The sequence below is a fragment of the Protopterus annectens genome, chromosome 3.part0 (genome assembly GCF_019279795.1).
Source record: "Protopterus annectens isolate FY-2018-M chromosome 3.part0, PAN1.0, whole genome shotgun sequence".
Taxonomy (NCBI): Eukaryota; Metazoa; Chordata; order Ceratodontiformes; family Protopteridae; genus Protopterus; species Protopterus annectens.
In genome coordinates, this window is record NC_056731.1 from 1848981312 (window position 1) to 1848996126 (window position 14815).

Consider the following 14815-nt stretch of genomic DNA (forward strand, 5'->3'; position numbering starts at 1 on the left):
GAGTGAAAAATGGACTCCCATGGCAGAGAGAGTCTTCCCTTCCTGCTCACACCTGGTAAGAGTGTCTTTCACCTGTGGCCCAAAAAGCGAGGAGCCATCAAAGGGAGTATTTGTGAAGGATGCTCGAAAGGGTTCTGCAAATTGACACAGCCGCAGCCAAGCATGTCTTCTGAGAGCCACTCCTGTACCTGCAGCTCTGCTCGCTCCTTCGGCTGCATAGGAAATCAGCTTCATGGAGAAGTTGACTACTGAATTAAGAGTCGCAAGCTGGGAAGCTATTTTGGCTGATGCTCCCCTCAGCTGGAGGATCTTGTAGGGTATCTCCAAGCTCTTTTAGGAGATTACTTTGAAATCGTGTAAAATGAGAGAGATAATTTAGGGACCTCATTGAGAAGGTCGCTGAGGGAAAACATTTGCTTCCCATATCTGTCCATCGTCCTAGACTCTTTGTTTGGTGGATGGACAGACGAAGAGGTTTCTAACTCTTTCTTGGTGGCTGCTGCTACCACATGGCATTAACTGGCACACCTTTAGTGAGAAATTGTTTGCCCTGGGGGGCTGTTATGAATATATTTGGTCTCCTCGGAGTAGATTCTACAGAATCGGGAGCTGACCAAGCCTTTCGAGCCACTACAGACATGAGTGGATTGAAAGGTGGAGAAACCCAGGAGGTGGAGGGTCGGGAACCGAATGCCTCCAGGTATACAGACTCATCCTCGGTAGGGGCTAGGAAAGACCAGCCACCCCTCTGCCTAAGCATTTCAAGGATGTCCGAAAAGTAAACATCTTCTGAGGGGGACCTGGGGGACTCTTCCGATTCATCCAGGTCTATATCTGAGGTGACAGACTCAGGGGAGTCTAGGTGCTTCCTCTTGCACTTCTTCTTCTGGGGAGGCTCCTCTGAGTGATCAGGGGAGGCCTCGGAAGAAGAGGCGTCACCCAATGGGGTGTCCTGGGGCATAGGTTCCCTACGCTTCTGGGCCAGAGGAGGAGCAGAGGTTGGCACAGGCACCACAAGAAAAGGAGCAGATGGGGCTGATAGTAGAGCTGTTTCAGGGGACAGCACACTCCGCATGACCTCAAAGGCATCCCGACCCCGAGGCAAAGAAAGCTCTGGCTCTGAAGAGACGGGAGTCCATCTCCGCGTCGAGTGCGACAGCTCTGAGGCCGATGTGGGAGCCGAGCTCACCTGCGCCGAAGCTCCGAGAGGGAGAGCGGGGTTGGACAAGGGTCTGATGCCACTTCCCCCCTCGGAGCCGACGAGAGAGCTTCGGTGCCCCGATCCCTCGATGGACGGAACAATCGAGGTGATCGGAGATGACTTTGGAACTGAAGAGGAGGTGATCGGCGTGGTCGGTTCTACTATCAGTGTGTCCATGGTCTCCGGCTCTGAGCTAAGTGTAGTCAGAGGAGGAATTGAGATGGAGGCGGATGGAGCCACAACCTGCTGAGGTGGGCTGGAAAGTAATTTCGCAAGGGCCTGTGATTTAAGCAACCTGCTGACTACTCTCTCCATGTCTTGATCCGATAACCTAGAGGATCGAGACGAGTGGGATGAAGAGCGATGACTGCGTTCACTTCCTAATAAGGGTGACTGTGGCATCGCGTGGATTGGCTCCAGTGAAGGAGACCGTGCTCGCTTGTGGCTCCGAGACGGCTCCGAGGTAGCAGTTGGAGCCAAGGGAGGAGTTGACATGTCGATGTTAGTCGGCACCGACAAACTTGGTTGTTCAAGCCCAAGAGTCAGTTCCGAGGATGGATGGAGCCGACAGCTTGACAGACTTAGAGGATTTCACTGGCTGAGAACCTTTATAGGTTTATAGGTTCATACTAGGCTATCTGCCCTAGGGCATTTATAAGCCTAGCCAGAATGTGTTTGGCTTTCGCCACCAATTTTAAATTTATTTTGCTATGCCCTTTTTTGAGGTTAGTATACTGTGCCTCTGTCTAACACTGACACAGAAGTGATACCCGGAGTAAACCTACGATCTCCCATCCACTCATCAAGATTCCTCTTGAAGAGAGTCAATGAGAGACTCTGCCTAACCTGGACTGGGTTTTTATTCCAGAGTGAAGGGAGCCTCTGGGTTATGAATCTGTCCCTCCAGCATGTCCTATTTATTTCAGTGCTGAGGTTCAAGTCTCTCGAGCTCGTAGCTCGATGGGATTTGGATTTTCTGAGGTGCAGCATGTCGATTAATTCCGGGTTGGACATGGCTTTATACGTCAGGCACAGATCGCCTCTGAACAGGCGGTATGCCACTGAGTAGAGCTGGAGTTTCTTTAACCGGGCAGCATATGGCATCTGTTTGAGTCCTTTGATCCTCTTGGTGAGGTACGTTTGGGGTCTTTCCAGTTGCTGCAGGTGTCTGGTAAGGTACATTCCAAAGGGGCATTGTACTCAATTATGGGCCTGATGAGGGATGAGTAAAGAGGCACGATGACCTCCCCTGATCTAGATGTGAATCCCTTCATGATTAGGTGGGCTATATAAAATGTTTTTCTAACCACTTTGGCCACGTGGTTGTCAAATGAGAGATTGCTATCAACTTGGGTCCCCAGGTCCCTAATTACTTCTTCTGTACTTAATGGATTACCACCTATGTGGTAATTTGTGGGCACTTTGTTTTTGCCAAAGGGGATGACTATACACTTTTTGCGTTTAGCTTGAGGCCATGGCTCTGGCACCAGTTGTCTGTTTCTATGAGGCCCTTTTGCGGACTGCTTGTGTCGGCTGGAGAGTCGATTATGGCCAGTTTGCAGTCATCTGCGAACTTGGTCAGCCACAGTCCTTCCGTGTTGGCCTGTACCTCCGAGAAATATATACCGAACAAGAGAGGTTCCAGGACTGAGCCTTGTGGGACACCACTTGTAACTGGTTTGGAGTCTGACATGGCTCCAGCAATTCTAACCATGTGGGTTCTGTCCTTGAGCCAGTTTGCAATCCATCTAGTGACATAGGGGTTTATATTTAAGCTGGTGAGCTTATCTATAATGCCTGAGTGGGGTATTGTATCGAAGGCTTTTGCGAGGTCCAGGTAGGCTGTGTGGACCACCTTCCCCTCGTCAATGGCCTTGGTGACTGTTTCAAAGAAATCAACCAGGTTTAAGAGGCAGGATCTGCTCTTAACAAAGCCGAACTGGGTAGGATCCAGTGTCTGTAGGTCCCCAATATCTTTATTTATGAGGTCCATGATGATCCTTTCCATAGCTTTGCAGACCAAGCTAGTCAGGCTTATGGGGCGACAGAGTCCAGGATCCGTTGAGGCACCACCTTTATGGAGAGGGACCACTGTTGCTGTATGCCACTCTTTGGGCACATATCCTGTAGTAAGGCTGAGATTGAACAGTAGTTTTATGTTTGGGTTTAGCTCTTCTTGGAGTTCATGTAGGACGCAGCCCGGGACACCGTCTGGTCCCATTGATGCTGTGTTTTTTGCATTGGAGAGGGCGGCTCTTACCTGAGCATCTGAGATGTCAGGGGCAGGACTCTGCTGGGATAGATATTTGCCCTTTTTGTGGGGGGGGGGAAGTTTGCACTGGACCTGTCAGCTAGGATGTTGGCAATGTCTGTGGGTTCGGTGTATTTTTTGTCATTTTGGACTAATTCTGAGCATATCTGGGAATTACCACCCAGGTTCCTAACATAACTAAAGAAAGCCTTGTGATTATCCTTAGTGTCCTGTGCAACTTTTTCTCTCAAGCTGGCCTTAGACAATTTTATGAGTGCCTGTAGTTTTTGCTAATACTGATCAGTGATGCCTTCCCTTTTTGGGATTTTGCTCTATCATTTAGTAGCTTCCTCCTTCTATTGTATAGTTTGTTTATGGCTGGGGTCCACCAGACAGGACGCCTGCCTTTGGAGGATTGGGTCTTGGTTTTATTTGGGATTGCATGATCCATGCATTCCTGAAGGTGTTCATAGAATGCGTTTATAAAGGATTCTGCGGTCTGGGCCATATTTTCCACAGGCCCAGGGGCTTTGAAGGATTCCACCTCGGTTTTGAGGAGTGTGAAATTTGCTTTAGAGAAGTTTTTCACTGTGTTTTTTTGGGCAGGGGGTGGGGTCGGGATGTGAATATCCAGTGAGATTAGTTTATGGTCTGATCTTACCAGTGAGGGATACACTTCTGGTCTAGAGCACAGAGTCCCCATGTTGGTGATGATCAGGTCCAGTATGTTTTCCCCTCTTGAGGGAGTGGTAACAAGTTGTTCCATAGCATTTGAGTTTATAAATTCTAGGAACCTTTGGGCTAGGGTGCTGGAGCTAGAGTAATGCTCCCAGTCTATGTTTGGGTAGTTGAAGTCGCCCAATATAATGGTGTTTGGAGAGACCTTCATATTTTCCAGTGTTCTCAGGAAGGCCAAGTGGGGTTCCTGGGTTTGGGAGGGTGGTCTGTAGCAGGATATAAACTGGAAGGCAGTTTTACCCACTGTTAGTTGAACATGGATAGTCTCTGATGCTTCGTGCTTTGCCACCAACATGGAGGTGTGGGTATCTTTGATGAATATCGATACTCCCCCTCCTTTTGTGGTTCGGTCCAAGTTTTGGGGCCGAAAAGCATGGTATGAGGTATAACCCGGTAGTGCTGGGGTGCTCTCGGGAGCCCTGAACCAGGTTTCTGTTACTGCACAGATATCGATGTTCTCCATGCTAAGGAGAGTTTCAAGTGCGTGCATCTTGAGGTTTAGACTTCTGGCGTTGAGTAGCATTACTCTTAGTTTCTTATCCCTTGTGATACCTATGGAGGTGGGTTTGTCTTTTGAGCCTTGCCTAAAAAGGCACTATGGGGGTAGCAAGAGCCTTTGCCAATATCCGAAAGCCCAGGGTGACAGGTGCAAGCCATCCCTAGCGAAGCATCGTGGCTTGTCGAGCATATCATCCCAAGCTGACAGGCATTGGATCCCCTTTGAATGACACCAGTACTTAAGCCAGTTGTTGAAATTGATCATCTTGTCTTCATATTGTGGCATCATTCTTGGTGAGGGTAAGATGCTACTCAAGGTCAGGGTCATACCGGCCTGGGGTACATGCTCAGAGAGCTCCTCTATGTCTCTTTTCATGTAGTCCAGGGAGGTACGTCTCAGGTCATTCACACCAGCATGGACAATGAGTGAGTCATATTTGTACTTGCCTTGGAGTGACCTGAGTGCTTGTGTTATGTGGCGGATCCTAGCGCCCGACAGGCTGCTCACCGTGACCCTCTCCTTGTTCAGCCTGGTGAGCGGGACGTCAGTGTGCCTGACGACAGAGTCACCTATTACAAGTGTATCAGGTGTGTTGTTTAGTCTTAAGGGCTGTGACTGTTCGGCACACTGGCTTTGTGAGATATGTGTTGCACGTGTTTTGTTTTGGGGTAGCGGTTGCTTGGGTGTCTGCTTTGGAGGTCTCTGCTGCTTAGGCAGATCTTTACTTAGAGCCTCCGAGTATGTTTTTGAGTGATTATGTGTTTGGATTGCTGTCGTGGTAGGTCTACGTGAGACTGGAATTGTAGTGAGTGTGGTTTCCTTCTCCTCCTGACTGGTTATGCCAGTACTGAGTTGAGAGAGCTTAGCCTCCAGTTTGGCTATATGGATGCATCTCTCACATGTGTTGGAATTTGCTGGGAGGAGGAGAGGGTTGTCTGTGTACATGAGGCAGTTGTAACATTGCCTCAAGATTCCCAGATTCACCAGCTGGACCGGAGAGGAGATTGACAACTGACCTTTGGACATGCTAGAATAATATTGGGAATTCCTTTATAATTGAAAACAAGGGCCAGTGGGGAGTGAGGGTGTAGTGCTTTTAATTTTTAGTGCTGACTTATATAATTGCTTTAGTGAGCAAGTGCCAGGTAACTTAAGTGCAATGTGTTACAGGTAACTTAAATGCAAAAACGACAAACAGTAACTTTCTTTCAAGTGAAACAAGGAAATAAGTACAGTAAGCAATGCAGATATCACTAGTGATCCACAGAAGCGCTGAGAAGCTGTGTATTAGGTGGAATTAACGTTCCAGTGAAATAACAAGCAAACAAACAACAAGCATATAAACAAAGCTAGATTCAGCAGGCCTGGATCTAGTCTATGCTACAGCAAACAAGGTGTACCAATTTCAGTAAGATACAGTTCAAATATTCAGGCACTATAAACCTTTAACCAGAAATTCCCAGCTCAGAAGGGCAGAGTCCAGCCTCTTCTCCCACAAGAGTGCAGACCACGAACCTTCTTAATGTAAAATAACTGGCCTGAAGCCCAAGTGCTTAAACCAGAACTAATACACTTTAAGAATAACAGACACTGGGCTCTCAATCAGCAGTTCCCAACTTAGAAGGATGAAAGCTACCTGTCCTGCCACCACAGTGCATGCCACAAACCTTCCTAATGTAAAACAACTGGTCTGAAGCCCAAGTGCTTAATCCAAAGACTTAGAATGATAGCTACACTTTAATCAAGTTACTACCAATCAGTAATAAATACAATTGAATACTTTAGAGAATGCCTGGATTAGTGCTCAAGTTACACAAACAAAGCTAGATCCAGCAGGCCTGAATCCAGTCTATGCCACAGCAAACAAGGCGCACCAACTTCAGTAAGAAGCAGTTCAGATATGCATGCACTATAAGCCTTTAACCAGAAATTCCCAGCTCAGAAGGGCAGAGTCCAGCCTCTCCTTCCACAAGAGTGCAGACCACGAACCCTCTTAATGTAAAATAACTGGCCTGAAAGCCCAAGTGCTTAAACCAGAATTAATACACTTTTAGAATAACAGACACTGAGCCCTCAATCAGCAGTTCCCAACCTAGAAGGATGTAAGCTACATGTTCTGCCACTACAGTGCAGACCACAAACCCTCTCAGTGCAAAACAACTGGTTCGAAGCCCAAGTTTTTAAACCAAATGCTTAGAATGAGTTACACCAAGCAGTAATAAATACAACTGAGTACTTTTACGATGATGCAAAAGTAAAATAAAGTAGGTAGAAACACAAGTACAGTAAAAGCAGATTAAATTTTTTTTTCTGAACAAGTGCTGAGATCAAAGAAACAGATTTGAGTGCTGAAACTAGAAAACTGGCTAGTTATAAGAAAAAAAACTAAGCTAGAAGGCTTCCCTCCAACACAGAAGGGCTTGGGGGCTCAGAAGCCTACAAATAGTCTATACCACTTAACAGGAAAGGCAGGAAACAAGCTTACATTTTTTTTTCTGTTTCCCAGATGCTCTCTTTGTACACAGTAGGAGTGCCTGAAATCAGAATATGATCTCACTGCACTCAGTTGAGTGAGCAAATGAGATGGGCCCAGAAGGAGTATCCAAATACAAATTTACAAGAGGGGCGGGCAGTTTCAAGGCCACTAAGATTAGCCGGGGAATCCTGTGGGTTCAATAATCCTCAAAGGATTAATTTGTTTTTGCGCTCCTGCAAGACCTTTGGACTAAATGCATGACAGATAGAGCAGGAGTCTTGCAGGTGCACAGCCCCTAAACAATAAACACAGCTAGTGTGCCCATCTGTCAGAGACATTTTCTGACAGCATGAGTCACAACTTTTTGAAGCCAGAAATTTTGGCCTCTTTAGACATCTTACACTACTAAACTAAGAAACAAACAGTCTTTTTTTTTTTTTTTTTTTTTTTTTTTTTACAGTTAAGGAAAAGAAAGGAGAGCCTCTAATTTAAATGGCTGTCCTAAGGGGGGGGGACTCTCTAATTTAAACGAGTTCAGGGGAAACAGAAAGGCCTGTGAGTATGGAGTGACGGCCAACAAAGCTACAACACACAAGAAAGGTGATAAGGGATAAAGTACTATATCTAGACAAAAACTTGATACATTTAGAAGAATAAACAACAATTATAATAATAGAAAAAAACTATACTAAGCCTGAGCCAGTAACGAAGCAACCTCGCAGTTGAAGCGGCAAACGAGATCTGGGTAGCTGACTCTGGGCATTCTGGGATAAGGGTTAGCCTCGAGCCAGTAAATAGCTCTCGAGCTATAGAAGTAGGCTGAGTCGGAGCCGAGGGTCAGCTCGGAACCCCAAACAGCAAGAACGAAGGCAAGATGGGACAACTTAACATCATATGTTCTTAGAGTATAATGAGTTGGCAGACTTTAAAAATTCCCTAAAGAGTACTGTGCCAGGACTAATGGACAAGCAAATGCATGTAATTAAGTAAATGTTTTTTCTTTTTTTTTTTTTTGAGATACGGGATCTTAAATGTCTAGACATTGAAAGGCCTTGATAAGTTTAATTCTGGTGGCTGCCAAAAACACAGTAACTAGAAAATGGAAATCAAAATCTAAACCAGCTGTATCTGAAGTAGTGAATATTGTAACAGAGATAAAAGAACTGGAAGTGGGATCTTTAGAAAAGGGTAGGAGTAAATTACATAGATAAATGGAATTTTGGGGAACAATACATGCCGAATAATGTTTTAGAGGAGGAGTGACGTTTAACAGAAGGGACAGAATTGATCAATTTATGTAATGTTTGCTTGACTAACTGTATAAAAGAATATATGTGATGTATAATGTTTGTAACTGTGAACATCTTAACATGGTTTCTTTTCTTTTACATAAATGTATGTTTGCCTATGTCTTACATGGTAATTCAATAAAGGTATTAAAAAAGAATGCTTTTTGATGTATGTTTGGTCACTCTCTGACAAGTGTGTTATTAGTGGAAAATGCACATAGATTCCATCAGTAAGGTGACCTGGATCCATAGTTGCTAGGTAATAAGCACCATTAGAAAGATTACACATAGATTTCATTTTTATTGTAAAACAAATGCATATAATATGCAAATGTTGGGGACAAATGCATTAAGAAAACAATTACAAGGGCAGCACATCCCATAATATTAGAGCTTTTCATTACATTAAACTGCATTTAAGATTTAACACCAAAATGAAACAGAGCATACCACTTTACTAACATATATGTTCAGTGCTCATTTAACTTTACTTTAGCTTTGCAAACATTGAGTTATAATACTCATTTATATTTTCAATTAAATCCAAGTGCAAGTGTCAAGCACATGAAGATTAGTGATCACACTGCATCTGAAATGAGGTGACTAAACAGAATATAGAACCAAAACAAAATATATTTTTAATGTCTAGATCAACAAAAATTTGGTTTATACCTTTTACAATCAGAGAGGCTTTTGAAGTGAGATTTCTGGCTGTAAAAATGACCTCTCCTGCATCTTCAGCAGTGACATCATTTATAGTCAGTGTGTATTTACGACCATTGCTGCAGATTTCAAAACGACCTTCACTTTCCACTGGTTGGCCATTGATGCTCCAGTAGCACTCATCAATACTCTCATGAGACAGGATGCATTCAAAGGTGCAGCTTTCACCTTCCTTGACCTCTGCCATCTTCAGACGTTTTGTGATTCCAATGGTGAGCTCTGAAAAAAACAAATGTAGAGGTAAATAGAATTTAAAGAATTTAAAATGAAGCCATGTCCCTGACAAATGTTTTACATTTTCAGATTAACTCAATGCTGTATTACACTGGGGAATTTTAAAATTGCTTATTATCAGCAAAACATGCTAAAAGTAATCACTAGAATGAAATCTTAAAGAGGCAACCAACCACAAAAGAGGCTTTAATTCCAATTACACTTTTGTAGATATGGCTTGACTACCATCCTAGACAATAAGTGTCATATTTGGAAAGAGGGGTGTTGCAGTCAGTTCTCAGCTCTCTTACCCTGTTGGGTGAGAAAGGGCGGTTGGCATTACCTTAGGCTGGCATACTTGGAAGCATGAGTGAGTGCCAATAGTGTATTGAGTTATAATGCATATAGAAGGCCTGACTGAGGTCAGGGTTAAGAGATACCCCGCCAAATCCTCTCAGGATGGAAATGGCTTATATGTCCCACTGTGGCAGCTCAACAGAACTACTGTCCCAGTATTAGTAGCACTGTTGACAGTAAATAACCCTGTGGTGATAAAGGGGATGAAAAAATCAGGGGTACCCATTACTTGTTACAAGGCTGGAAGCCTAGAGTAAAAAAAAAATACACTGAATATTAAAAAGAAAAGATCATTAAGGCAGTAAATGGGAAACTATAACTTACAAAAAAATTGTCCTTCTGTCTTTGCAATAGTCAGCCATTTTTGTGTATCTCTTTGCTCTGAATCGGCTGCTTTCACAAGCTCGAGGTTTTCGAGTAGCTCAAGTTGAAGTCCCTATCAAATGATGCTCTCTGCCTTACCTCAGATCTAGTTTGCTGATCACAACATATACAATATAAGAAAAACATGAACATTACTCCATCTGGAGTAAAAACAATCCTATACAAAGAACCACCACACCGCAAATCTCTTACTCGTTCTTCGAGAAGCCTGGAGGGGGTCGGCAGGAGGGAATATAAGAATGAAGGCGAGATGAACAACTCACATGGAACGTTATGGTAAGTACATAACTTCTTTATGTGGAGTTGTTCAATCTCGCCGTTCATTCTTACAAATGGGTAGCGTCCCAAGCACCATTCATCCTGGGTGGCTCACGGAAGTATATTCCTGAGGACAGTGGAACCACAGGAAGCCCTGTCCCTAGAGGCCTTATCTACTTTGTAATGCGTAATGAAGGTATGTGGCTTTGACCAAGTGGCAGCTGCACATATCGTGTCTAAAGGCAGTCTAGCCATATAAGCTGAAGAAGTAGAAACAGCCCTTGTGGAATGCGACTACACATTATGTTCCAATGGTTGATTCATGGAAGAATATGTGAATTTTATACAATCAGTCAACCATTTGGAAAGAGTGACTTCTGACACTGGTAGCCCTTTCTTGGTATCAGAATGAGAGTCAAAAAGTTGTTCTGATTTTCTAAATTCTTTTGTTCTATTAAATAAAATCTGAGTTTTCTGTGAACATCAAGTTTATGCAACATATACTCTAACTTGTTGGAATGGTTACTAAAGAAGGTTGGGAGTTCAATAGTTTGATTTAGATTAGTATCCAAACATACCTTTGGAAGGAAGGAAGGGTTAGTCCGGAGCAACAACTCTGTTAGGGTGAAAAATCAAATATGGGGGTTTAATAGATAAGGCCTGAAGTTCAGACACCCTGCGTGCTGATGTAATGGCCACCAAGAAAATGTTTTTCCAAGACAGGAATTTTAGTTGACAGGAAGCCGTAGGTTCAAATGGAGGAAGAATAATCCTAGACAGAACAAAATTTAGGTTCCAGGGAGTGAAAGGTTGTCTAATTAGTGGACTGAGATGCATGGTTCCTTTTAAGAAGGCTTTGCATAACCTGTGAGACATAAGATTAAAACCTTACAATCTGAGGCGAAAATTTGAAATTGCAGCCAATTGAATGGTAGCTGCCACAGCACCTTCATTAAACAGCTTAGTCAAGAACTCTAACATGCTTGCAATTGGGGCGATGTACAGGTCAATATAATTTTGAGAAGCCCAGAAAGCAAACCGCTTCCACTTGCTGGCGTATAACTTTTTGGTTGAAGCTTTAAGTGAGGATACAAGGATATGCTATACCTCCGAGGAAAGATTGTAGGACCTGGCTATGTTGGAAATCGGAGCAGCCAAGCTGTAAATCTGAGGGAGTGAAGTAAAGGATGAAGAGCCCCTGACGAATGTGTCAGCAGATATGGAACTGGGTCCAGAATCCAAGGTTCCTCTAGTTGGTAGGGTCGAAGGAAAGGGAACCAAATCTGTCAAGGCCAATACGGGGCTATCAAAATTATAGTCCTCCCCAAGGCTTTGGCTTTCTGCAGAAATTTTGGAATCAGGGGAATGGGTGGAAATGCATATAGGAGTCCCAGGGGCCAAACGCGTACGAGAGAATCCCTTGGGTTTCCCCTGGTGGGGGATTCAGGACAAAGTAGCTTCTGCACTTGGCATTCATGGGGGATGCAAACAGGTTGCAGCAAGGCTGACCACATCTGTTGGAAATTCATCTCCGCTACGTCGTCTTTGATGGAACCACTTGTACAGCATCAGAATGGCTCTGCTTTGTTTGTCCACGATCACGTTGGATTTCCCCAGGATGTGCATCGCTATCAGAAAGTGCCCGGTGGATACAGCCCACTGCCAGGCTCTTAAGGCCTCTAGACACAGGGGATAAGACTTGGTTCCCCCTTGCTTGTTGATATACCAGACTACTGACATGTTGTCAGTCTGGAACGCAATCGTTCCCAGAGGAAGAGAGTCTTGGAAGTACTGGAACGCCAAAAGTACTGCTCTCATCTCCAGGACACTGATGTGCAATTGTGACTCTGTCTCTGACTAGGTGCCTTGGGCTGTTCTTCCATGCAAAAGCCCCCATCCCCACCCTATCAGGGAAGCGTCCGTGGTCACCGTGGCTGATGGCGGGGGAAGGACAAATGGACGACCTACTGTTAGCTGATGGCTGGTCAACCACCACTGAAGATCCTTTTTGCATGAATCTGTAATGATTACCAAGAATGACATCGGAAGTTGTTGGTAAGACCACTGGGTGAAGAGTAACCATTGGAGTATTCTCATGTGCATGCGCCCTAGAGGAACTACTATGACAGTTGATGCCATAGTACCTAGTAGTTTCAAAACTTGAGAGGCTGGTACTTTTTTGTGTGTCAGAATGTCTGATGCTTGTTGACGAAGAGTGACTATTCTTTCTAGAGGCAGTTTTACCATGGTGGTGGTGGTGTCTGAATCTGCTCCGATAAAGGAAACACACTGTGATGGTGACAATGCAGACTTGTCAAAATTTATAGTAATTCCTAACTGAGAACACAATTCTAGAGTGCGATCCCTGGATTGAAGTAGTTGATGCCCGGAGGTGGCAGTGAGGAGCCAGTCGTCAAGGTAAGGAAACACTCAGAATCCTAGACACCTCAGGTGAACCGTAACCACTGCCATGCATTTGGTAAACACTCTGGGAGCTGTTGTGAGACCAAAGGGCAGTGCTCGGAAATGATAACGACTGGCTCCCAGCTGGAAATGCAGGTGATCTCTGGATGGTCTGGCCATTTTGATATCATAGTACGCATCCTTGAGATCTATAGAGCACATCCAATCGCCCGTTCCTAGAAACGGAAGAATCGACAGAAGCGTGACCATCCGGAACTACTCCTTTTTTACAAAAGTGTTGAGTCTGCTGAGGTCCAGGATGGGCCTCCAGTCCCCTGTTTTCTTTGGAACTAAAAAGAGTCTGGAATAGGTTCTGGATCCTATCTGGTCTGCTGGGACTAGCTGGATGACTCTTTTTACCAGCAACCTTTGAATCTCTATGGTTGCTTGATCCCTGAGACTGGGTGGAACATCTGGGATTTTCTTTCGTATTGGAGGAGGTTCTGTGAAAGGAATGACATATCCTCTGGTAATAATGTTTTGTAATTTTTAGCCAGGCATCTGGTTACAAAGACAAGTGACCCCCGACTGCCTCCAGAGTAGGACAGTCGAGCCTCCTTTCAGGAGCGCTGGTATGGCTTGCCAATGAACTGATCCCTGTTGCCCTGATTTTGTGGACCCCTTCTACCACCTGGGCGGTGTCTTCCATTACTGCCCCCTCCTCTGCCCCTGGAGGGGGGGTTCACTGCGTGTGTTCTGAAAGGCTCCTTGGAACTTGCGGGACCACATTTTTCCTCCTTTTTGCCCTTTGGGGTAATGTCTAGCAGGAGTGGAAAAACTGACTCCTACGGCAGATAGAGTCTTTCAATCTTGTTCACATCTAGCGAGGGTCTCCCTGACTTTAGGCCCGAAAAGGGTTGAGCCATCAAATGGGGTATTAACCAAGGAAGACTTGAAGACTTCCGCAAAGGAGCATAAGTGCATCCAGGAATATCTCCGAAGAGCTATTCCTGACCCCGCTGCCTGACTCATGCCATCGGCTGCATAAGAAATGAGTTGCATGGACAAGTTAACTACAAAATTAAGGGTATTGAGCTGGGATGTCACCTTATCAGGAACGCCCTCAGCTGTAATACTCTGTAGAGTATCTCCAAGCTCTTTAAGGAGATCTCTCTGAAGTCTGGTAAAATGTGTCAAATAGTTGAGCGATCACATAGCAAAAGTCGCTGAACTAAAAATGCATTCCCCATATCTGTCCATAATCCTAGAATCTCTATTAGGATGATGGACAGTAGAAGAGGTTTCAGACATTTCTTTCTTAGTGGCAGCCGCCACCACCATGGCATCAACTGGCACTCCTTCGGTAAGAAACATTTTGTCCTGTGGTGATGTAATAAACTTGTTGAGCCTCCTAGGGACAGGTTCCACAATATCAGGAGACTCCCAAGCCCTTCGAGCAACTAAATCCATTAGTTCATCGAAGGGTGGTGTCACCCAGGATGTGGAGGGTTGAGACACAAAGGCCTTCAGAAGCACCGACTCATCATCAGTAGGGCTAATGGACTGCCAGTCACCCCTCTGTCTTAGGATCTCTATGAAATCAGCATAAGAGACATCCTCGGAGGGGGACCGTGGGGACCCTTCTGACTCCTTTAAGCCAGTGTCTGATATGAGAGACTCCTGCGAGGAGTCTAAATGCCTCCTCTTGCAAAGCTTCTTCCTGAGAACCTCATCAGCAGGAGTTTCTGGTGAGGTCTCAGTAGAACATGGGTCACCCAATGGCTGAGGCTCTGGGTATCAACGCTTTAAAGGGACCTGTGATGCAGAGGCAGAAAGTGGCACTTTAAGGGATGAGGACATAGGCCCTGATGAAGGGAGTGTCTTAGAAGACATAACTCTACTCATGGCATCAAAGGCTCCACTGCTCCAATGCGAGGAAGCAGTTGGTTCCGAAGAAGATGGCAATTTCTCGGCGCCAAAACAGTGGGCTCCGACCCAGAGGAAGGAGCCAAGCTCATCCATG

General features: G+C 44.9%; 1 protein-coding gene across 1 annotated transcript in view; it reads right to left on the minus strand.

The window, feature by feature from the left end:
• OBSCN (obscurin, cytoskeletal calmodulin and titin-interacting RhoGEF) overlaps positions 1 to 14815 on the minus strand; it is a 4979884-nt gene that overhangs the window by 2480310 nt on the left and 2484759 nt on the right. Inside the window, exon 40 of the mRNA XM_044066040.1 lies at positions 9127 to 9396. Coding sequence (XP_043921975.1) covers positions 9127 to 9396 — 270 coding nt within the window. The remainder of the gene's footprint in view (positions 1 to 9126; positions 9397 to 14815) is intronic.